Source organism: Lepidochelys olivacea, assembly GCF_965140295.1.
Source record: "Lepidochelys olivacea isolate rLepOli2 genome assembly, chromosome: 24".
NCBI lineage: Eukaryota > Metazoa > Chordata > Testudines > Cheloniidae > Lepidochelys > Lepidochelys olivacea.
Window position 1 is genome coordinate 15,486,422 of NC_140434.1, and position 23,702 is coordinate 15,510,123.

At 58.6% G+C, this 23,702-nt stretch overlaps 1 protein-coding gene and 1 long non-coding RNA gene across 2 annotated transcripts in view; both read left to right on the forward strand.

The window, feature by feature from the left end:
• Positions 1–2,957: 2,957 nt before the first annotated feature.
• Positions 2,958–23,702, forward strand: part of LOC311512443 (B-cell receptor CD22-like) — a gene marked incomplete at both ends in the record, with an annotated part of 53,014 nt that continues 32,269 nt past the window's right edge. Inside the window, 5 exons of the mRNA XM_084613649.1 lie at positions 2,958–2,973; positions 4,917–5,180; positions 5,333–5,557; positions 6,304–6,567; positions 13,648–13,911. Of these exons, the coding sequence (XP_084469775.1) occupies positions 2,958–2,973; positions 4,917–5,180; positions 5,333–5,557; positions 6,304–6,567; positions 13,648–13,911 (1,033 nt within the window). The remainder of the gene's footprint in view (positions 2,974–4,916; positions 5,181–5,332; positions 5,558–6,303; positions 6,568–13,647; positions 13,912–23,702) is intronic.
• Positions 16,021–19,721, forward strand: LOC311512724. Its single transcript, XR_014709546.1, has 3 exons — positions 16,021–16,128; positions 16,915–17,005; positions 19,010–19,721. It is a non-coding gene; the product is annotated as an uncharacterized lncRNA (long non-coding RNA).

Below are 23,702 nucleotides of genomic sequence, written 5' to 3' on the forward strand. Positions count from 1 at the left end.
TGGCATTGAAAATACACTGGGGGCTTCCCAAGCACAGCGTGAGAACCAGTCTCCGCCCGACGTGCTCACGGTATAAGATATGGGGACTGAACACGGCTCGGCAACATTACCCGGCGCTGTTAAACACCTGCCGTGCCCTACCCCAGAGCAGGCTGCATTTCACTGTTCGTGAACGTGTCACTGAAGGTGTTTGAGATCTTTTGGGGGAGCCCATGCTAGACTGATCAACTGTTCAGAGAGGGAGCATCATGTTTGGGAGAGAGCTGGGGCCTGGGAACCAGGACTCCTGGGTTCTATCTCAGCTCTGGGAGCAGGGTGGGGGCTAGTGGGTTAAAGGAGGGGAAGCTGGGAGCCAGGACTCCTGGGTTCTAGTTCCAGCTCTGAAAAGGGAAATTTATTTTCAGACACACCCGGGCCCTCAGACCCTTGCTGGCCAGTTGCACCGTGACCCAGAGGGAACGTTCTCGGAGCGGTTGGGTAACATCAGATAGTGGCTCTGCCCAGGCTGGGGTCACAGATACACACACAGACGGGCCCCGATAAACAATCCAGCTATCGGAGACGAAGCAGCAAAGAAAGCACTAGGGGGTGCGGAGCTGCAGGACGGGCCGGGGGGCTGTGTAGGGGGCTCTCCCCTCGCAGTCAGGGCTGATCTCTGTATCTGGGGCTTTGCTGTTCCCCGCTGAAACACTGAACCCCGACCCTGCCCCCTTGTGCCTGTGATATCCTTTCCCAACATGGCTCTATCCCAAGGGGTCAGAATGTCCCCCTGGGGTCCCTGCCACACCCCAAAGTGCTTTGTTCCCTTCCACCTCCCTGAATCTCCCTGCACATGTCGGCTCCACTTACGAACTGTCCTCCAGTCCTGCCCTAAAAATGCCCTCTGCGTTGCTGTGAGCTGCCAAACAGCCACTCGCCCCTCCCCAGAGGTGGCTGCATTTCACCCCTGAGGCCGTAAGCCCAGCTCACATGGCCCGCAAGGCACACAGGGATAGAAATGCAACCAGTCCTTGCTCCGCCGGGCCAATCTCTGGGCTTTACTCCCTTCTGGTTAGGAAGTTCTTTTACAAAGGGCTCCGGGTGTGAAATACCTGGTGACGCACCTGATCCCACGGCCAGATGCCATCGCCCGGCACAGACGAGCTGTCACCCAGAAAAGCTTCAGGTGAATCATTCCCGGCCCCTTTCCCCTCCCAGGCCGGCTGAGCGCTCTGTCCTGGACGGAGATGGCCTTGGTGCTGGTCCCTGCCCTTTGCCTCCTGAGCGGTGAGTAATTCACACAGACGCCACGCGCTGCCAGCCAGGCGACTGATGGGGACCATTTCCCCAGCCCTGGGAGTGCGTCTACACTGCCGGGAGGGTGCTTGGAACCAGGTTCCATCTCAGGGAAGTCCCACCAACTCGCACCAGCGGCTCCAGTTCAAGCCTAGGGGGCGTCTGGCCTTGAACCTGACCCCGAGCGGCCGGGTCCTCGCTGCTGGTTTCACCCCGGTGGAGAACACGCCTGGCTCTCATGGCAGAGTCAGCCTGGTCTAGCCCTCGGCCACGCTGGGCTGAGCAGCGAGGGCCTCAGCTGCTCTCGTCCCCCGGGCTGCCGTTTTCCCTGCGCCACGTCCTGCCTCCGGGCTTCTGGCTGCCGCAGCGAGTCAGGGTGTCTCCTGGGTCGGGCTGGAGAGCTCTGCTCCCTGCCCTGCCCGTCCGCCCAGCTCCGGCCCGGCTGGACCCTGCCCGCGTCCGCCCCCAGTTCCTTGAACAAGGGAAGTGCCTGATCTAAAGTTGCCAACCCTCCAGGATTTTACTGGAGTGTTGAGGAATTAAAGATTAATCTTCAATTAAAGACTGTCATGTGATGAAACCTGCAGGAATTTCTCCAACAAAGTTGGCAACCCTAACCTGACCCCTCACCAGTGGGGCTCCTCCTGCAGTCAGGGCCTCTGGCCCAAGGGCCAGACACCAGCTATCGGCGGGGGGCGGGGGGGCTGAACTGAGAGGGGATGAGGGGTGCACTGAGGGGCGATATGGGGACCTGAGTTGTGGGGGGATGGGGAGGTGAACTGAGGGTGGCTGGACTGAAGGGGGTGGAAGGTGAACTGAGCAGGATTTTTGGGGGACTGAACTGAGAGGGGGTGAACTAATGGGATGCAGGGGACGGACTAGATGGAAGGGGGGCTGGGCAAATGCGGGGATGGGGTCAGCCTGGACTCATGGGAGAACTCGCGGGGGGGCAGGCATGATTTGGGGGCCTGGTGTGATTAATTGCTGGGCTGGAAATGGGCTGATGTTGGGGGGGGCACCTCCAAACTCTCCTTCCCCAATTCACAGGAGAGAGCTGGCTGGGCTCTCTTTCCCCTCCAAATCCTCCCCAAACCCTACCCCCCCTTTCCTGGGGAAGGCTTGATAAAGATCCTCACCAATTTGCATAGGTGAACACAGACCCAAACCCTTGGATCTTAAGAACAATGAAAAAGCAATCAGGTTCTTAAAAGAAGGATTTTAATTGACGAAAAAGTAAAAGCATCACCTCTGTAAAATCAGGCTGGTAAATACCGTACAGGGCGATCAGATTCAAAACAGAGAGAATCCCTCAACCTGAAGTTACAAAAAGACACAAAAACAGGAATCTCCATTCCATTCAGCACAGCTTCTTTTACCAGCCATTTAAAGAAATCAGAATCGAACGCGTCTCGAGCTAGATTACTGACTAAGTTCACAGACTCCATTCCTGTTCTGTCCCTGGCAAAAGCATCCCACAGACAGAGAGAGAGGCTTTGTTTCTCCCCCCTCCAGCTTTGAAAGTATCTTGTCTCCTCATTGGTCATTTTGGGCAGGTGCCAGCGAGGTTACCCTAGCTTCTTAACCCTTTACAGGTGAGAGGATTTTTCCTCTGGCCAGGAGGGATTTTAAAGGCGTTTACCCTTCCCTTTGTATTTATGACAGGGGCCCGAGGAGCACGTGCAATGGCAGTGGTGGGAGGTGAGTGTGGGGCAGGGGAGAAGTGGGGGGCCCCTCCCCCGGAGCTCACTGCTGCCTGTGGGGAGAGAGCTGGGGGGAATCCTCCTCTCTGGCCCTTGCCCCGGGACAGCCTGTCCTCATCCCCAGCCCTGTCCCACCCCAGAGCCCTCACCCCCTGCACCCCAACTCTCTGCCCCAGCCCTGAGCCCCTCCAAACCCATCATCCCCAGGCCCACCCCAGAGCCCTCACCCCCTGCACCCCAACCCTCTGCCCCAGCCCTGAGCCCCTCCAAACCCATCATCCCCAGGCCCACCCCAAAGCCCTCACCCCCTGCACCCCATCCCTCTGCCCTTGCCCTGAGCCCCCCCACACCCCAAACCCCTCATCCCCAGCCCACCCCAGAGCCCTCACCCCCTGCACCCCTACCCTCTGTCTCAGCCCTGAGCCCCCCGCACCCCAAATCCCTCATCCACAGCCCTCACCCCTGAACCCCAGCCCTCTGCCTGAGCCCCCTGCCACCCCAAACCCCTCATCCCCAGCCACACCCCAGAGCCTTCACATTTTTACATTATTTTTAAAAATTTACAGTAACTCCTCGCTTAACGTGGTCGTTCTGTTCCTGAAAAATGCTACTTTAAGTGAAACGATGTTAAGCGAATCCAATTTCCCCATAAGAATTACTGTAAATGGCGGGTTAGGTTCCAGGGACATTTTTTTTTTGCCAGACAAAAGACTCTATCTATCTATCTACACATACACACAGAATACAAGTTTTAAACGAACACTTTAATACTGCACACAGCGATGATGATTGTGAAGCTCGGTTGAGGCGGTGGAGTCAGAGGGTGGGGTGGTTCCCGGGGAATGCCTAACTGCCGAATGATGAACTCGCAGTCGGCTCAGCCCCCAAGGGTCAACACCTCGCTGTTAATGCAGCCTCACTCCACAAGGCAGCAGGAATGGAGGGGGGAGAGGGGAAGACAGCAGGGCAGAGAGAGACACAGAGACACACACCCTGTGTGTGAGGGAGAGACTTTGAGACAGCAGCTGCTGCCAGCAAGCCCCCTCCATTCTGAGCCCTGCTGTGTCCTGTCCCCCCCGTCCTCTGTGGAGATGGGGGGGCAGGAATGGGGGAGGGGGACACCCTGACTCAACTCCCCTCTTCCCCCTCCTCACCTGCACATAGGGTGACCAGACAGCAAGTGTGAAAAATCAGGACGGGGGTGGGGTGTTATAGGAGCCTATATATGGAAAAGACCCAAAAATCGGGACCGTCCCAAGAAAATCGGAACATCTGGTCACCCGCCCTGCAGAGCGAGCAGGAGGCTCCCGGAGCAGCTCCCCGGCAGAGGGCAGGGGCAGCACAGGGCCGTGTGGGCAGGGACGGCTGAACTGCCGGCAGTTGGGAGCCTGACGGGCGGCGGGTGCACAGGGAACTTAGGGGAGCTGATGGGGGGCTGTCGGCCCACCTTTGCCCCACCAGCTCGCTCCAAGGGGCTGCTCTTTCTGCAGGCAGTGGGCAAAGCCGGCGGCTGCCAAACAACCCGACAAGGGAGCATTGGGCAACTTTAAACCAGCATGTTCTCAAATTTGGAGCTTCTCAAACTGTGGTCCACGGACCACCAGTGGTCCGCGAGCTCCATTCAGGTGGTCCGCGGCTAGTTCCCTCTCAGGTGCACTCCTGGGTGACCGCACAGGAGAGAACGAGGGGCCACCCCCTCATTAGTGGAGCTGCGCAGGCCTGGCTCCGCTAATTAGGTGCGTGGACCCTGGACAAGATGCACACGTAAGAGAGGTGGTGGCCTTGGGGGGAATAGGGGGTTGGTAGGAGGGGGCAGTGGTGTGAGAAGAGGGGGAGAGTGGGCCCCTCACCCCCTGACCTAGATCCCTTCCCCCCTCTTGGCCAGGTCCCCCCACTCTGTCTCTCTCCATTCACGCCCCGTGTCTCCGTCTCGCCCCCCAGACGCCCCCACAGGTGTCCGCGTTACGGCAGCGCCGGGCACCAGCCCGCAGGCAGGAGAATCGGTGACGCTAACGTGCAGTTACACCAGCAGCCTCCCCGCCCCCAACTCCTACACCTGGTACCGGGGCGACCAGCAGCTGGAGGGATCCCGGCGGGAAATGGTGTTGAAGAGCATCACGGTGGAGCAGGCTGGAGAGTATCGCTGCCAGGCCAACAATGGGATCGGCCAGTCCAGGTCCCCCCCCATCACCATCACTGTCCGGTGTAAGTGCCGGGGATGTGAGAAAAGAGACCTCCGGGGTGGGGGAAGGGCAGGGGTTGTGCCTTTGTGCCGTTGGTCCAGCGGGTCTCTCTCTCCCGACTTTCGCCCTCCGTTGCCCCAAACGTGCCCAGGGTCGAGGTTTCGTGGCCGGCAGGGAAGGCAGCGCCTAGGGGAGGCGACAGTTTTACCCTGCGCTGCCAGGCTGCTGCCCTGCGGCCCATCGCCGGGTACGTCTGGTCCCGCGGGGACGTGTGGCTGCCAGGAGCCGGGCAGGATTTATGTGTTGAGAAGGCAGCCGTCTCCGACGGAGAGAGCTGCGTGTGCGGGGTCTGGGTGTCCTGCCCCAGCTGGGGGTATCTGAGCCTCTCTGCGAGAGCTGGTGAGAGCCTCCTCCCTCGCAACCCCTGGTACTCCCCACACAGCATCCTGGAGCAGCCCCACGTGCCCCCACCTTGTCCCCCCTGCTTCACCCCACCCCGCCCATCTTTGGAGCCCCTGCCTCATATTCCGCCCCCGCTTCCTAATAACCGGGTTTGCTCAACCCAGTGCTGCTGGCTCTGGGCTGGGCCCCCTGCTCCTCTGCATCGCTCCCGTGGCTGGGCCCAGCAGAGACAAATTCAGTTTCCATCCCCATCCCACCTGCCCCAGAGCCCCCAACCCTCTTTGGGCCACTGCTCATCCCCCCACCTGCCCCGGAGCCCCATTCCACACTGAGCTCGGCCCCGTCCCCTCCCACCTTCCCGGGTGTCCAGCCGCCTCTGTGCCAGGCCCTGCCCCTCCATCTGCCTTGTGTCCTCAGACCTCTCTGGGACAGTCTCTGCCCCCCGAGCCTGCAACTGCCCCTGACCTCCAGCCCCATATGGGCCAGGACCTGTACCATCCCTCACCTCCTCCAGCTTGCTTTGGGCCAGACCCTCTCCCCCGCAACTGCCCTGTGCCCCCAGACCCTTCTGGGGGACTCCTCCCCCTTATTCCCATGCTGCCCTGCCTGTTCTCGCCCCCTGGAGCCACATGGCCCAGGTCCTGCCCCTCACCCCCTGCCCTGGATCCCTTCCCCCCTCTGGGCCAGGTCCCCCCACTCTGTCTCTCTCCATTTAAGCCCCGTGTCTCCGTCTCGCCCCCCAGACGCCCCCACAGGTGTCCATGTTACGGCAGCGCCGGGCACCAGCCCGCAGGCAGGGGAATCGGTGACGCTAACGTGCAGTTACACCAGGAGCCTCCCCGCCCCCAACTCCTACACCTGGTACCGGGGCGGCCGGCAGCTGGAGGGATCCCGGCGGGAAATGGTGTTGAAGAGCATCACGGTGGAGCAGGCTGGGGAGTATCGCTGCAAGGCCGACAATGGGATCGGCCAGTCCCCGTCCCCCCCCATCAACATCACCGTCCTCTGTAAGTGCCGGGGACCTGAGAAAAGAGACCTCCGGGGTGGGGGAAGGGCAGGGGTTGTGCCTTTGTGCCGTCGGTCCAGCGGGTCTCTCTCTCCCGACTTTCGCCCTCCGTTGCCCCAAACGTGCCCAGGGTCGAGGTTTCGTGGCCGGCAGGGAAGGCAGTGCCTAGGGGAGGCGACGGTTTTACCCTGCGCTGCCAGACTGCTGCCCTGTGGCCGATTGGCGGGTAGGTCTGGTCCCGCGGGGACGTGTGGCTGCCAGGAGCCAGGCAGGATTTACGTGTTGAGAAGGCAGCCGTCTCCGATGGAGAGAGCTGCGTGTGCGGGGTCTGGGTCTCCGGCCCCTGCTGGGTGTATCTGAGCCTCTCTGCGAGGGCTGGTGAGAGCCTCCTCCCTCGCAACCCCTGGTACTCCCCAACACAGCATCCTGGAGCAGCCCCACATGCCCCCACCTTGTCCCCCCTGCTTTGCCCCACCCTGCCCATCTTATGAGCCCCAGCCTCCTATTGCGCCCCCGCCTCCGAATAACTGGGTGTCACGGAGTCCCCGGGCGATGCTCTGGAACTGCTCCCTGTGAAGCCAGTCAGGACTCTGGGGCAGTCGCCTTCCTGTGAGCAGCCTGTCTGCAGGACGCACAGCTCACACAGCTTCCACCTTCCTGGGTCTGACCTCGGAGCATTCAGCCTCCTCTGCCCCTCTGTGCGCTTCCCCCCAGCGAGTCCGCTCAGGCGGGGTCCTGGGGAAGCCAGAGGGTCCTGCCCCCCAACTCTGCAGTCAGATGTGACTCTCAGCCAGCCAGTGAAACAGAAGGTTTATTAGACGACAGGAACATGGTCTAACACAGAGCTTGCAGGTGCAGAGAACAGGACCCCTCAGTTGGGTCCATTTTCGGGGGCAGTGAGCCAGACAACCACGTCTGCCCTTCACTCCATGTCCCAACCAGCCCCAAACTGAAACTCCCTCCAGCCCCTCCTCCTCTGGGCTTTGTCTATTTCCCGGACCAGGAGGTCACTGGATTCCTTTGTTCTCCAGCCCTTTAGCTCTCACCTTGCAGGGGGGAAGCTCCCAGGTCATCAGTTGCCAGGAAACAGGGTGTCGGCCATTCTCTGTGTCCAGACTCCTTCACACACCTGACCTCTAGGGCTCTGAAGTGATCATACACCCTTACCCCACCCCCTAGATACTTAAGAACTGCATAGGGGAAACTGAGGCACCCGCACACTATTCACAGGAAACATTAAGAATAGTCCCACTTCGTCACATCTCTCCCCCCTTCGAGATCAAACTGAGCGGGGTCACTTTAGCCGGTGACCTGGGGAAGTTCGAAGCCACCAACATTCCTATGGATGCCCCAGCATCTCTCCCATTCCTTGCTAAGAGTTACACCAGGTCCTTCCAGTTTCACTCCCCCCCTTAGGTCGGGGGTGGTCGATAGCACTTGCTGGCCGCATGTGGGAAGGTTTATGCAGCCTGTGCCCTTTGGCCACCCCAAAACCCCAGGGGGTCAAACTGGGATCGGGTCTTCTCCCCAACAAGCTGGCCAAGCACAGCCACTTGGTTAGAGGGCTGTTTAACTTTCTTAACAGCTTTCACTTCATCTGAGACCTTCTCAAAGCTCTCCACACTGGGTCTTTCAACAGGAAAGTCAGTGGATCCATTCACAACCGAAAATTTCTGGCTGTTAGGAACTGAAACTTTCTTGATTAAATCACTTTCACACCCTTCAGTTGCAGTCAACTGCTTGCAAAGACTCCCTGAGGATTCCTTGCCCTAGGGCTTTTCTATGCAACAATTCACCCCTCACAGAAATTCTGCTCTTACCCTTTTTACCTAGGGCTTGCTCTAGAAGAACACTTTCCTGAGCAACAACAGACTCTTTCTGGGTCTCCCTTACATCCAGAATTACCTCTGGCCCATCCGGCGGATTCCTCCACAATCCCCTTTCAGGCAAACTTACAGACTTCCTAGAGAAAAGGTCAGAAGCCTTCTCCTTCCCTTTGCCACACACAAGTTCAGGAATCTTTTCCTTCTTGCTACAGGTTTCCACACCCTCAGCAGGTAACACAATCACATCACCTTCATGCTCTCCTTGTGCCCTGGCTAGGATCTCACCCTGATTAGACAGAGTTGCTCCACCCTTTCCCAACAAGACACTAGCAACAGGCAAAATACAAGCACCAGAAATGTCTGCTCTCTAGGATTTTACATAGACACTAACTGGATGTGACCTAGTTACAGGGCCATTCTCCCGAGCAGACACAAACTTAGGACCCTTCCCTTCTTGGGCTTTAGCTGAATCCAGAGCCAGCTCTGAGACAACTGTATTACCCTCAACCATCACAGGCTGAAAGGCCCCTTCTGTCTGCTCCACAGACAAAGAAGAGCCGGACACACTTTCTCCTTTCCCAGACACACAGCTTGGGATCTCTTTCCCCTTGTCCCAGCACACAAGGCTGGTCACAAACAACTGCTTGGAGATCAGGGTAGCTCCCTCCATAGGCAAGTCAATACCCCTGACAGACACGGGCACGTTTCCTTCACTGTCCCAATTCTCCACCCAGCTAACAGGTAAGGTCCAGGGACACTCATCTTCCACTCTCCTCGCCTTCCCACCCTGCTGACTAGACACAGCCATCAGCTCACAAGGCTGCCTAGGCTCAGCCAGACTTTCCTTACCAAGCACCTTGCCACTCCCAACAGATCCCCTGCCCTGCCTGTGTCTCCCCCCACTGAGCTGGGGTCTCAGCTCCCACTGTGCTCAGCGCTGCCCTTGCTGTCCCAGTGGGGATAGGCAGCGAGCTCGCTGCTTTCCTCACTGCATCAGAGCCAGCGTGAGCCCCCTCTCAGGTGTGCAAGGGGGCGGGGAGCATCTCTCTGTCCCACCCAGCCCCAGGGGTCTGGTTACAGGCAGGCAGGTCTCCTGAGCCTAGCCGCTCCTCCCTGCTGCCAACCAGGTCATCTGCATTTTCACTGACCATTTCCCTCTCCGCCGATGGGTTCCCTGGATTCAAATTCAAACCCTTGGCAGTTACCGGAGCATGGCCTGGATCCTGCCCCAAAGAGACACAGTCACCCCACAACAGGGTCTCGCAGCTGGTGTCCTGGAGAACCCCAACGGCCAGCCAGCCCCACCCGTCCTGGGTCTGGGCCATAGGCAGGGCGAGGGGCTTCGTCCCTGGGACCCTCACCCAGCTCACACAGCCCCTCAGCATCTGAGGCTGCACCACCCAGGGCCTGACAACAGTTCTCTCTGTCCCAGGATCTCGCCACCCCAGGAATGTCTCCCCATTGACCATCACCTTCCGCTCCCACTGGAGGTCCGAGGGGCCTGGCCCCAGGAAACTCCATACAGATGTAAGCAGTGTCAGGATGAGCTCCACCCTGACATCTGGTGGTGAGGTGTGGCAAGTTGTGGAAAAGAACTTCAGGGGCCGATCTCATTTGCATAGGCACACCCACCACGCCTAGAATGAGACCATAGCTGCCCAAATGGTCACTTTGGCTGCTGTGGGATCCCCAGTGTCTCTGTTATTGGGGCAGGAAGAATAAATTGTTATTACCCTGATTATGGGAACTGTGCTTGGAACTGTACGTGGCCTTTGGTTATGATGGAGGGATTCACCATCAACTAAGTAGCACTCGCTAGGCAAGCGTCATAGGTTCCAAAACTGTGTGAATAGAGAGAGATTGGGGATGAGTATTAATACTTGGTGGTATGGGCCCCTTGTTGAGGTTCTTACATGCTAATTGCACTGCCTCCTCTCTCCACTGTGGAATATCAGAGCTAATTTTGATTTCATTAGAAGTCTAGTTACAGACTGCTGAGCTCACTTTGGGCTGACAGTGCACCAGCACTGGGGCTCCCCTATTATAAGCTGAATTCACCTAAGAGCTGAAATCACTGAGTGTTGTGTTAAGTAGTGGGGGAGCCTGAAGATATATTGTGGAGCAGTTCGCCGCGGAGCAGCGTGTGGATGGCAGGAGCTGCTTGTGGGCTGTGGAGCTGAGCGAAGGAGTTCGTGGGGCGGCTGGCGGGGCGGAGCGCAGCTGAGCGAAGGATGGCAGGAGCTGCTTGTGGGCTGTGGAGCTGAGCGAAGGAGTTCGTGGGGCGGCTGGCGGGGCGGAGCGCAGCTGAGCGAAGGAGTTCGTGGGGCGGCTGGCGGAGCGGAGCGCTGCTATAGAGCTGTGGGGCGGTCAGCTTCAGATCATGTAAGGTGCCTCTTACCCCTGTCCCATTTCCACCCAGGTTGGGAGGTAAAGCTCTGCAGATAAACTTTCGAACTCTGGGGCTGCCCTGACCAGGGACAGAGACTTTTGGGGCATTGGACTTTTGGGACTTTGGGTGATTTGGGGTTGCTGGACTCAAGAACCAAAGGGAAAAGGGCATGCCCCAATTTGCCTGGGGTGGGTTTTTTTTTGCTCATGGGTTGTGTTATGAATCCTGTTGGTGGTGTTTCCCCAACATAATGCCACATTGTTTCTCTCTGTTATTAAAAGGCTTTTGCTACACTCAGACTCTGTGCTTGCGAGAGGGGAAGTATTGCCTCTTGGAGGCGCCCAGCGGGGATGGTATATATTTGTCCCAGGTCACTGGGTGGGGGCTCGAGCCGGTTTGCATTGTGTTATTGGAATGGATCCCCTAGATATTGAACCCGGCCCTTGTTGCTGCCAACTCTGACGGGCAGAAGGGTTACACAGACATAGAGGTTGGGGTCAGGACTGGGAGCCTGTCCACCACCCCACTCATCTGGCTGACGGAGTCTACAGCTTTGGGACCCAGCAAGGGAGCTAGACACCGGGGCTCTTCCGCAGGGTCCCCCTGGTTCAAATCGCCAGCCTGCTCAAAGGCAGTGAGGTGGCATCCACATCCCCCCCCTCCCTTAACCGGGGCAGCAATTTAGTCTCGAGGTTCCCTGCAGAACTGGCCCCCCGGGGTCTATCCCCACTCACCCCTGGGAGGTCCCCTAGGCCTCTCCGCTCCCCCATCGCCAGTTCATGCTGCTTCTGCAGCTCTTTCTCGGGCTCTCGCTGTCTCTCACAGTCCTCTTGCTCTCTCGGACTCAGCTCCAACCCATCCATCTCCGATCCCTGGATGGGGATCCCGGTCCTGAAGACCCTCATCTGGTCGGGGACAGGAGTCTTGGGAATGCCTGGCTCCCACTCCAGCTGCTCCCAGATCCTGCTGTAGCCCCATCTGGGTCAGGAATCTGCTCCTTAGAGCCGTCATCCTCCTCCAGCTGCACGATGAACTGTGCCTTGGTGAACTTTCCAACGCTCAACCCTCTCTTTCTGTACAGGGTTACAATGTCCTTCTTAAGGAGACGGTGACAGGCCATCACTCCGCTCTTCCCAAGTTGTTGTGGACTCACAGGCCTGTGTGCTCTCTCGAGGTCACCACCTCTTTGCCAGGGTCAAGCGGCAGACTCCTCCGCCCCTTGGACTGCTTGCTGCAATCCCCAGGGGAACCCTGTTACTGCAAAAGTCCTTCTCTCTCCCAGGGCCAAGCCGCAGGGTCCTTCGCCGCTGAGACTGCTCACCGCAGTCCCCAGGGGGACCCTATTACTGCACAGTCCTTCTCGCTGGTCACACACTCCCAGGGGTTAACCGCCCCCCGAAACCGCTCCTCTCTGACCCTTCAGCACTCCTGGTCCTCGTCAATCCCCCTTCGTTTTACTGTTCCCCAGTCACTTCCTGCAGGAAGCGCCATCCGCGGGGTGCAGTACATCCCACCTCTGCCACCAGTTGTCACAGGGTCCCTGGGTGATGCTCTGGAACTGCTCCCCATGAAGCCAGGCAGGACTCTGGGGAAAACTCCTTTCTGTGAGCAGCCTGTCTTCAGGACACACAGCTCACTCACACGGCTTCCGCCTTCCTGGGTCTGAACTCGGAGCATTCGGCATCCTCTGCCCCTCCGTGCGCTTCCCACAGCGAGTACGCTCAGGCGGGGCTCCTGGGGAAGCCAGAGGGTCCTGCACCCCAACTTCACAGTCAGACAAGACTCTCAGCGAGCCAGTAAAACAGAGGCTTATTAGACCACAGGAACATGGTCTAAAACAGAGCTTGTAGGTGCAGAGAATAGGACCCCTCAGCTGGGTCCATTTTGGGGGCCAGTGAGCCAGATAACCACGTCTGCCCTTCACTCCATGTCTCCAACCAGCCCCAAACTGAAACTCCCTCCAGCCCCTCCTCCTCTGGGCTTTGTCCCTTTCCCAGGCCAGGAGATCACCAGATTCCTTTGTTCTCCCACCCTTTAGCTCTCACCTTGCAGGGGGGAAGGGCCCAGGACATCAGTCTCCAGGAAACAGGGTGTCGGCCATTCTCTGTGTCCAGACCCCTGCACACACCTCCCCTCTAGGGCTCTGCAGTGGTCATACACCCTTCTCCCACCCCCTAGATAGGGGAAACTGCATAGGGGAAACTGAGGCACCCGCACACTATTCAGAGGAAACATTAAGAACAGTCCCACTTTGTCACACTGGGTTTGCTCAACCCAGTGCTGCTGAGTCAGGGCTGGGCCCCCTGCTCCTCTGCATTGCTCCCGTGGCTGGGCCCAGCAGAGACAAATTCAGTTTGTGCCCCCCCCACACACCTGCCCCGGGGTCCTAGTCCCCTTTGGGCCACTGCTCATCCCCCCACCTGCCCCGGGGCCCCATTCCACACTGAGCTAGGCCCTGTCCTCTCCCACCTTCCCAGGTGTCCAGCCGCCTCTGTGCCAGGCCCTGCCCCTCCATCTGCCTTGTGTTCCCGGACCCCTCTGGGACAGTCTCTGCTGCCTCCACCCCCAGCTGCCCCAGCCCCCCAGCCCCATATGGGCCAGGCCCTGTACCACTACTCACCTGCTCCAGGCCTCCAGCTTGCTCTGGGCCAGACCCTCTCCCCCGCAACTGCCTTGTGCCCCCAGACCCTTCTGCGCGACCCCTCCCCCATATCCCCATGCCGCTCTGCCTGTTCTCGCCCCCTGGAGCCACATGGGCCAGGCCCTGCCCCTCACCCCCTGCCCTGGATCCCTTCCCCCCTCTGGGCCAGATCCCCCCACTCTGTCTCTCTCCGTTGACGCCCCGTGTCTCCGTCTCGCCCCCCAGACGCCCCCACAGGTGTCCATGTTACGGCAGCGCCGGGCACCAGCCCGCAGGCAGGAGAATCGGTGACGCTAACGTGCAGTTACACCAGCAGCCTCCCCGCCCCCAACTCCTACACCTGGTACCGGGGCGACCAGCAGCTGAAAGGATCCCGGCAGGAAATGGTGTTGAAGAACATCACGGTGCACCAGGCTGGGGAGTATCGCTGCCAGGCCAAAAATGGAATCGGCCAGTCCCCGTCCCCCCCCATCAACATCACCGTCCTCTGTAAGTGCCGGGGACCTGAGAAAAGAGACCTTCGGAGTGGGGGAGGGGCTGGGATTGTGCCTTTGTGCCGTAGGCCCAGCGGGGGAGGGTCATTGTGGCGATCGCGGTGGATCACGAGCTCACCAGGAGCTCCCAGTGCCGCGGTGGCCAGCAGGGCTAGTGCCATCCCGGGGTGCAGGGACAGGGCAATCTGGAATCGAGCAGAGAGGGGATTTTACCTCTGGATCTTGCCCTGGTGCAACCACGTCTGGGATCCTGTGCCCAGTTCTGGGGCCCACACTCCCAGGAGGTGCTGATCAGCTGGGGAGGGGTCAGAGAAGAGCCATGAGAAGGAGTCAGGGGTTGGAAAACCTGCCCTAGGGTGAGACACTCCAGGAGCTCCGTCTGTTTAGCTGAACCAAGGGAAGGGGAAGGGGTGACGTGAGCCCCGTCTGGAAGATCCTACATGGAGAAGAGAACGTTGATAATGGGCCTGGCGGCCGAGCAGACAGAGATCCAGGGGCTGGAACCTGAAGCTAGACAAATTCAGACTGGCATTAAGGTGCAAATGTTGAACAGGGAGGAGAATTTGCCATTGAAAGAATGATCTCCGGACGTGGTGGATTCTCCGTCCCGGGGAATGTTTAAATCACTCTGGGATGTTTTGCTAAAGGATCGGCTCTCGTTCAAACGGGAATGAACTGATGGGAGTCCTGTCGTTCAAATGGGAATGAATTCAGGGGAGTCCTGTGGCCTGTGTCACCCAGCTGGTCCTTCTGCCCTTAGATTCTATGGATCATCCTTCCCTTGGCCCATCACTGCCTTTGCCGAGGTCTTGGGGAGGCTGGCTGTGATTCCTCCAGCACTTTAGTCCAGCCCTATCATCAAACAGGGAGGGGTTGGACTACATCTCCCATGATGCATCACAGCCACGAATTCCACTGAAGCGCCCCTCCCCGCACCAAGAGGGGACCAGGTGGTGCATCGTAGGAGTTGTAGTTCAGCCGGACACCCCGGCCAACAGATGAGACTGAGAACGTGAGGCACAGGAACTGCAAGTCCCATGATGCACCACACCGAAGGACTCCTATGACACACATGGAATGATGGGATTTTGTGAGATCTTGGTATTCATTTAAAAAAAACAAAATTTCTAGTAGAGCTGGCCAGGAAATGGTTTTTTTTTCCCCAAGTGGGAAAGCGCCACTTTTCATAGAAATGTCAAAAACCGAAATATTTCAATTGAAAATGGCCTGATGGGAGTTGTAGTTTGAGTGCCTTGTGCTTCCATTCCCTTCTGTGGGCCAGAATCTGTAGCCGGACTATATCTCCCATGATGCACCTTGGCGTAGGATTCCTGTGATGCACGCCCTTCCCCCACCAAGAGAGGAGCTGGTGGGGCATCATGAGAGATGTAGTCCAGACAGACACCTTGGCCTATAGTGGAGAATGAGGATACAAGACTCTGAAACTACATCTCCCAGGATGCACCCTGGCTATGGATTCCTGTGAGGCACCCTTCCCATCACCACGAGGAGAGATAGTGGTGCATCATGGGAAATGTCATCCAGCTGGGCAGCACAGCCTACAGAGGAGGCTGGGGGTGCTGGGACGGGAGGGCTCCGCGTCTGAGCATCAGGTCTGTTGACTCCAAAGCCACCACGTGTAATGATCCAGCCCCATGCAGCCTCACTGTGGGCTTGTTACCCGGCTGCCGTCCCTCAGCAAATGGGGTTCAAAAATCTGCTGCAGGGTTGATCCAAGAACCCTCCTTTCTCCTTTCCAGCCACCCCCCTTGTGCAGGCTGCCGCCTACATCCTGGGACCTGCAGAGCAAGAGGTGCTGGGAGCCAGGACTCCTGGGTTCTATCCCCAGCTCTGTTGCTGACTCGCTGCATGACTTTAGATGAGCTCTGTCCCTCAGTTTACCCCTCCATAAAAGAGGATTATAAAATTCGTCTCCTTGTCCCCTTCCCATCCCCGTCCCCGAGCAGGACAGAAGGTCTTTCCAATCCCCTGGGTAGTTTATCGTGGTGGTGGGGGGGGGTCTGTGTGCATTTTCCTTTGTTGTTAGACATCACCGAGCAGTCCCAGAGCAGTGGCTCGCGGCCTCACTTCTCCCTGCCTTGCAGGACCAGCCGGGCCCGGGGGAGACCCCGATGTCTGAACGCATCTATGAGAACACCCAGCACTATGGCATGGGGAAGCCAGCCCGCCTGGCCCCACCCGCAGCCCCCAGGTAACAGCCGGGCCTGGCTCTGAGCTACTGTGTAGGGGCTCGGTGTGGGGCGGTGCCCACATGTTAGGAGAGCGTGGCCAAGGCTGAGCTTGATACGCCTCCTGCTGGGGTGTAGGTCAGTTTGTGTGTGTCCCTGGCGCCCCCTGCTGGAGGGATGAGCCCTGTTTGGGGCAGGGGCTGGATCGGAGCCAGCACTCCCTCGACAGGGGTCCACAACCATTTTCTGTTGCTCCCTCCCTTACCCATAATGGAAACTGTCCGCACCCCTTCCCCCCCCCTGCCGGGAGCGGGGCCAGAACTGCAGTCGGGAGCTGGGCTTGGGACCAGGGCTGGAGCTGCGGCTGGGGCAGAGTGGGGCTGGGTGGTGCTCCCTCCCTGCCCCCCATGGGGGCTGGCCTGGCTGCACTGCCCCAAAAGTTCCTCCAGGCCCTCCTAGGGTGGTGTGCCCCACAGTTTGGGGACCGCTGCTCCAGAAGGGAAAGGCCCCTTCTTTGCCCTCCTCCCTCCCGAGGAAGCCAGTCCCCCACTCCGGGGCTGGACTGGAGCCAGTGTCCCCTAGAGGGGAAAGGCCCCATTTCCCATTCCCCAAATCCATGACTCATGTCTGGTCTGGGGTGCTTTAGCCCAGGGGTCCACCCCCAGCCACTGACCCACAGGGGTTGTACGCTGTTGACCGACGCAGCCTGTCCAATCCCCAGCCACGGCGCTGCAGCCGACCGAACACTAGCCACCCAAATGCCCTCGGGCCATCCCCAGCCCCCATAACGTTCTCTCTTTCCGTGGCAGCGTGCCCACTGAGGTCTGCCCGGGCTCTCCGGATGGCACCAGGGAATCCCACATCTACAGCCAGCCCATGAACACTGGCAAAGTACCACAGGTGAGAGACTCATTCCTCTGTAAAAAGAAAAGGAGGACTTGTGGCACCTTAGAGACTAACCAATTTATTTGAGCACGAGCTTTCGTGAGCTACAGCTCACTTCATCGGATGCATACCGTGGAAACTGCAGCAGATATTATATACACACAGAGATCATGAAACAATACCTCCTCCCACCCCACTGTCCTGCTGGTAATAGCTTATCTAAAGTGATCATCAAGTTGGGCCATTTCCAGCACAAATCCAGGTTTTCTCATCCCCCCACCCCCATACACACACAAACTCACTCTCCTGCTGGTAATAGCCCATCCAAAGTGACAACTCTCTTCACAATGTGCATGATAATCATGGTGGGTCATTTCCTGCACAAATCCAGGTTCTCTCACCCCCTCACCCCCCTCCAAAAACCACACACACAAACTCACTCTCCTGCTGGTAATAGCTCATCCAAAGTGACCATTCTCCCTACAATGTGCATGATAATCAAGGTGGGCCATTTCCAGCACAAATCCAGGTTTTCTGACCCCCCCACCCCCATACACACACAAACTCACTCTCCTGCTGGCAATAGCTCATCCAAACTGACCACTCTCCAAGTTTAAATCCAAGTTTAACCAGAACGTCTGGGGGGGAGTTTGTGTGTGGGGGGTGGAGGGTGAGAAAACCTGGATTTGTGCTGGAAATGGCCCAACTTGATGATCACTTTAGCTAAGCAATTACCAGCAGGACAGTGGGGTGGGAGGAGGTATTGTTTCATGATCTCTGTGTGTGTATAATGTCTGCTGCAGTTTCCACGGTATGCATCCGATAAAGTGAGCTGTAGCTCATGAAAGCTCATGCTCAAATAAATGGGTTAGTCTCTAAGGTGCCACAAGTCCTCCTTTTCTTTTTGCGAATACAGACTAACACGGCTGCTACTCTGAAACCTGTCATTCCTCTGTGTATATGCGGCCCGGGTCTCCGAGGTTCTGTCCCCAGCTCCAGGAGTAGGGTGGGGTCCAGTGGTTAGAGCAGGGGGGCTGGGAGCGTGGACTCCTGATTTCTATCCCCAGCTCTGGGAGGAGAATGGGATCTAGTGGTTACAGAAGTGGGGCTGGGAGCTAGGACATCTGGGTTCTATCCCTGGCTCTGGGAGGGGAGCAGGGTCTAGTGGTTAGAGCGGGGGCAGAGGGCTGGGAGCCAGGACTCCTGGGTTCTATCCCGGCTCTGCCCCCTGTGAGATCAGCTCCCAGCGGCAGCGAGACCAGGCTGGGCTGGGCGCTCTGGGTCAGGGTGAGCACAGGTGCGGGGCAGGGCAGGGGGCATTGCCCAGCAGCTGGAGGGCAGAGCGGTGGGCGGGACGCTGAGTGACGGGGCTGGGGGGGTGACATGAAGAGGCGAGTGCTCTGCTGGGGGGCTCTGTGTCGCCGGGGGCAGCGGGACAAGCCCTGGGCAGCTGGCGTGTGCAGCAATATCTCGTCCACCGGCTGGGACAGGGAATGGGGCCTGGGGCCTTTCCCCTGTAGGGGGGCCAGCTCTGATCCAACTGCTGGTGCCTGAGTAGCAGCATTGCCGTGAGCTGGTGGAGTTGCTCCATTCGATGGCAGGAGGAGCAGAGCTGTTACCCCCAAGGTGGAGCTGAAGGAGTTGCTCCATTACCCAGCAGCAGTGGTAGGGCTGTTATCCTCCATGTGTATCTCCCATTACAGAGGTGATGCCCTCAGCCGATGTGTTTTGTGTCGATATAAGGGGTCTCCAGAAGGCCCGACGTAATGATCATCAAGGCTAAAATTGTGGGGGGGAGGAGTTGTTTTTTAGGAGACAGCGTTGCCTAGTGGATAGAGCACTGGCCTGAGACACAGGACGCCTGGGTTCTCTTCCTGGCTCTTCCACCTGCCTGTTGGGTGACCTTGGCTAAGTCACTTCCCCATCCGGTGCCTCAGTTTCCCCAGCCGTGCTTTGAGCTCTGCTGATGTAAAGCTCCCCGTCAGAGTCGGGCATTGTCATTATTATTCTTTACCCTAGAGTGACCCAGATGAGGTCCACTACGCGGCCGTCCAGCTGTAGCCTCCCACCCGGAGAGCGGAGCCTGTCGCCGACCTCACCTGCGAATACGCTGTTATTAAGAGCTAGGATCCAGCTGCGGCTCACCTGGCACTTCCCCCTACGGCCGCCAGCCAGCTGCACATGCTTGCTGCTTGCGCCGGCTTCTCAGCTAGGGATCCCGTGAGGCAGCGGAGGGGCAATGAGGAGACACGAGACAAACAGATTTCCAAGGCCAGAAGGGGCCAGTTTGATCGGCTGGTCTGACCTGGGCCAGAGCCGTCCCCCCACATTCAGAGGCGACCTCCAGTGGAATCCGACTGCGCGGCCCCCCAGTTCCAGACTCACAGAGATCACTTGGGGAGGGGTCAGAGAAGAGCCAGGAGAATGACTCAAGGATTGGAAGACAGGCAGGAGTCAGACTCCAGGGGCTCAGTTTATCCAGCGTCACACGGAGGAGGTTGAGGGGTGACTCAGTCCCCTCTAGAAATATCCCCCCCGAGGAACAGACATCTGGTGAGAGCGGGCCCCTTGATCTAGTAGGCCAAGATCCAGCAGCTCATGACCCGGCTCTAGGAGCAGGAGGTGGGGAGTAGAAACAAGTGAACGTGTTCACACGAAACATTTTGTGATCAGGAAACACAGGTTCGGCGCCACCAAATCATCACACGATTTCAGGAGGGTTTTGCCAAACTGTCTCAGGAGGAGATAAAACCCCCGAACCCTCGAATTGGTTCAGTCCAAAACGATTCTTTTTGTTGCAAAAAATCCTTTCATGTGTTGTTTTTAAATCAAAACCATTGAAAATCAGTCAGACTTGACAGGAATTTTGTTTCCGATTTTTCGGCGTTGCTGGCAAATCGGTTATTTGCCCAGCTGTGATGGGGGCTGCCCCACCCTGACCGTCCATTCCTGGCAAGGTCATTCCCACTGGTGCAAAGATGCTACAGAAGCTTGAGCCAGCTGCCCTGCTGAAATTGGAAAGGGACCCACAAGCGTCTCCGCTCTGCATGGATTAAGCCCGCGCTGAGCCATGATGTTAGACTGAGGCCTGGCTCCTGTGTTAGGTCCAGCCACTGGGCGGTAACAGGGGCCCGATGGCAGGATCGGGGTCAAAGCATCTCCTCCTGGCTCCGGATTAAAACGCTGAGCTGTGGATCCTGAAGGGGAGTGAGGGATCACAATGCTAGGAGAGCTAGAGGGTTTGGTTTATCAATCCACACATCTCAAGGGACTGTTCTGCACGGCCAGTTTGCCCTCGTGCCTAGCCTGGGCCGGAGGACCTCCCCCAGGGGTCCCTGCACCCAGCCCAGATCTGTACGGGTGGAGGGTCAAGCTACAGCGCCATTAACTCCACCCCTTTGCATGTGTGTCCTTAACTCTGCCCCCTTTGCAGATTTCAAGCCCAGATCTGGGGGATGGAGCTGGAGCACTGCTAACTCCGCCCCCTTGACACTTGTGCCCCTAACTCCGCCCCCTTTGCAGATTTCAAGCCCAGTTCTGGGGGTCGAGCTAGAATGGGGCTTTTAGTGAGACACCCGATTGCCATGGAAGGACTCAAAGGTTTGGAGAACCTGCCCCCTCCCTGGGGTGGTTGTTGCGAGGGTCAAGTCCTCTCCTTGGGAAGAACCTGCCCCTTATGTCCAGTCTGGATTTGTCTGGCTTCATCCCCCAGCCATCGGAGCTCACTTTGCCTTTGTGGGGTGGGTTAACCAGCCTCTGCTCCCCAAAATCCCCTCCCCAGACAGGTGCTAATAGACCCGGACCAAGGCATCTCTCTGCCGCCTTAGAGAGAAACCGAACAGCTCCGGCTCCTTCTGTCTCTCACTCACCTACAGGAGTGTAGCAACAGCAGGCAAATTATCCCTCAGTTCATGGCTAGTCACTTTCACTGGCTTATCTAACAGGGAGAGACGGGTTTCTCTGGCTCAATGAGTTCATTGTCCGGGGCTAAGATTTCCGCGCTAAGCAGCGTCCGGCTCACCCTGTCCTGCAGGAGGCTGGATCCCCTGCAGGCTGTCATTCTTCCCGCTTCCGCATAAAGCGCCAAAGGGGAGACACGGAGCCCGGCCCCAGTGTATTTCCTAACCCCCGAATATTGTGTATTCGGTGTATGGGGGTAACACGTAGGCGCACCGCACGTGAGACAGCGTGCCAGGTGCTGTACAAACACAGAGCAAAACCCCGCTCCCCTGCCCCGACGAGCAGCCCAGCGAGCCCTGGGGCTGTCTGGACAGGAGAAATTGCCCCAGGATTTTCCGCAATTCTGGGGGTGGTTTAATTTGTGGGGTGCTGTACTTCAGCGGCTGCAGAGGGGCTCGGTTTTCGGCCGTTGGGGCGTTTGCTCCAAATCAGGCCTGGAGGTGGCGCCTCGTGTGGCAGCACCAAAATAATCGAATTCCCAGACCCCTGGGGGAGGTGAGAATCCAGGGCTGGTGAGCAGCTCAGCGGCACCCTCTGCTGGTCCCGGCGCTGTGGGAGACCCTGCTTCAAGCCTTTGCTCTGTTTGATTCACACTGGGGCATGGGGGCCAGCCCGGAGAGCCAGGGGAGAGCCCCCCCACACTCCCTGCAGCATAGCGCCCCAAAGTGAAATTGACGGTAGATCTGAGGACCAGCTGGGGGTACCATTGATGCCTTCCAGCCTCACCCTCCCACAGCTCATCTCTGTCCAGTATCCCACAGACTGAGCCCTGGCATCGGGGGAGCTGGAATGGGGGAGGAGGGAATGGGAGGCCCAGAGGACCCCTGACCGAGGGGTTAGATTGGGGGACCCTGGTGCAGAGAGGAAACGGGGGGCACAGAGAGCCCCTGCTAAGGGGAAAGAGGTTGCAGGGAGTCCTACGGTTCTCCACCCCAGTGCACCTCAAGGCGCGGAGACTGTCTCTCACCATGTCTGGGTGGCACTGGGCACAACGGGGCTGCACGGAGCTTGGAAAAGAACCCAGGAGTCCTGGCTCCCAGCCCCCCCGCTCTAACCACTAGCCCCCATTCCCGCCGGCTCGAGAAGGTGCAATTACCTTATAGTGCATCGTGCAGCCGCGGCTCCGGCAGCCGATCTGGACAAGGGGGAGCTGAGCGATCAGTCCGGCACCTTTCGAAGGCGAAAGGGGAAGTGGCACCGGGGGGGGAAGGGGGTGAGATTTCTGTGGGTCCCTCTGGGGTGAGCTGGGGGGGCAGGCGCCAGAGCTCCTTGAAGGGCAGCTCTAAACGTCCCCCTTTAACTGCAGGTGCAGGGGGTTGTTTAGCAACATCTGAGTCCTTTCACTTCCCTCTCTCTGGCTAAGCAGGGGCGGGCACGATCTGGGCACGGATGGGAGATGGGCAGGGAGCCGGGGTGGGGGCTCCCCCTGGCAGGCAGGGCTGACTCCAATGCCCCAGCATGGCACTAGGGGGCGCTGTGCCTCAGGGGAATAGAAAGGTCACTAATTGCTCAGCCTGGACCCGCAATCAGCCTGGGGCCCAGACAACAGGGGGCGATCGTGGCCTGGGCACGGGGGTGGGGTGGAATATACCATCCTACCTGTAACCTCAGCCCCGTTCCATTCAGAGGGGTCCTTCTCTGGCCCCGCGTCCACGTCCCCCCGACGTGGGCACAGACAGAATTACAGCGAGGGTCTGCCTGGCCTGGGCTGTCGGTTCCTTAGTACTGCCGGGCTGCGGTCTGGTCCCAGGACAGTGCTGACCCCTAGGGTTTGGGTTTCGCCCTGGCGGGCCTGTCCCCCTTTCCCGGCCCTGGGAAACCGCTGGCTGAAATGTGGCCGGAAAGAAAAACACCGTCTCTGGTTCTGTCTATTGGCCCCTCTCCCGGCCCAGCCCTTCCCGCCTCCATCAGCAGATGTCCTGGACCAGCCACAGATCCCCTGAGCATGCTCAGGAGCAGCAATGCCGGAAACCTGGATGAGGAGCGTTTCTAGCATGACACGCCAGACAGCCCTGCCTACAGCCCGGGGAATGGAGAGCGACGCAGTGGGATCAGAACAAAGTACCCTGCGCTAACCACTAGACTCCCCTCCCAGCACCCAGGAGGCCTGACTCTTGTCCCTCCCCCAGCCACGGACAGAACCCAGGAGTCCTGGCTCCCAGCCCCCATGCTCTAACCCACTGGACCCCTCTGCCACCCCAGAGCTGGGGATAGAACCCAGGAGTCCCTGCTGCCAGGCCCCTGATCCCACCGCTCGTCGCCCGACTGCCCAAAGGGGCAGACACACACACACCTCAAGCTGGGGGTGTGATCACTGGTCTTCAGACTCTTTCCCACTGTGTGTCTTTCTGCGTCCCCAGCAGGAAATCCTGCGCTCCGGGGATACTGCCAGCCCCTCGGACAATCCTGGAGACTATTCGAACAGCCTGGGGACTATTGTAACAGAGCCCGGCCGAGGTCCCTGCAAGCCGTGGTCCCCTCTGCGCTGCCAGGACCCTGAACCCCATGAGACTCCACCGTCAACGCCCCGGCCTGTGTTCACCCTCCTCGAGGAGCCGGGAAAACCCTCTGAACCAAGCTCACGCCCACTGCTCGGCCCCCAGCTGCCGGGTTCTCCTAACTTTGACTTGAGCCTGGAATTTCCTGCCTGTCTCCTCTCTGGGATTTGAAATCTCCCTTGTTCCCCTCTCCTTTGCTCCTGGGAATAGCTCAGCACGTCTCACCTTTAACCCCAAGTTAACCGCTGTTTTTT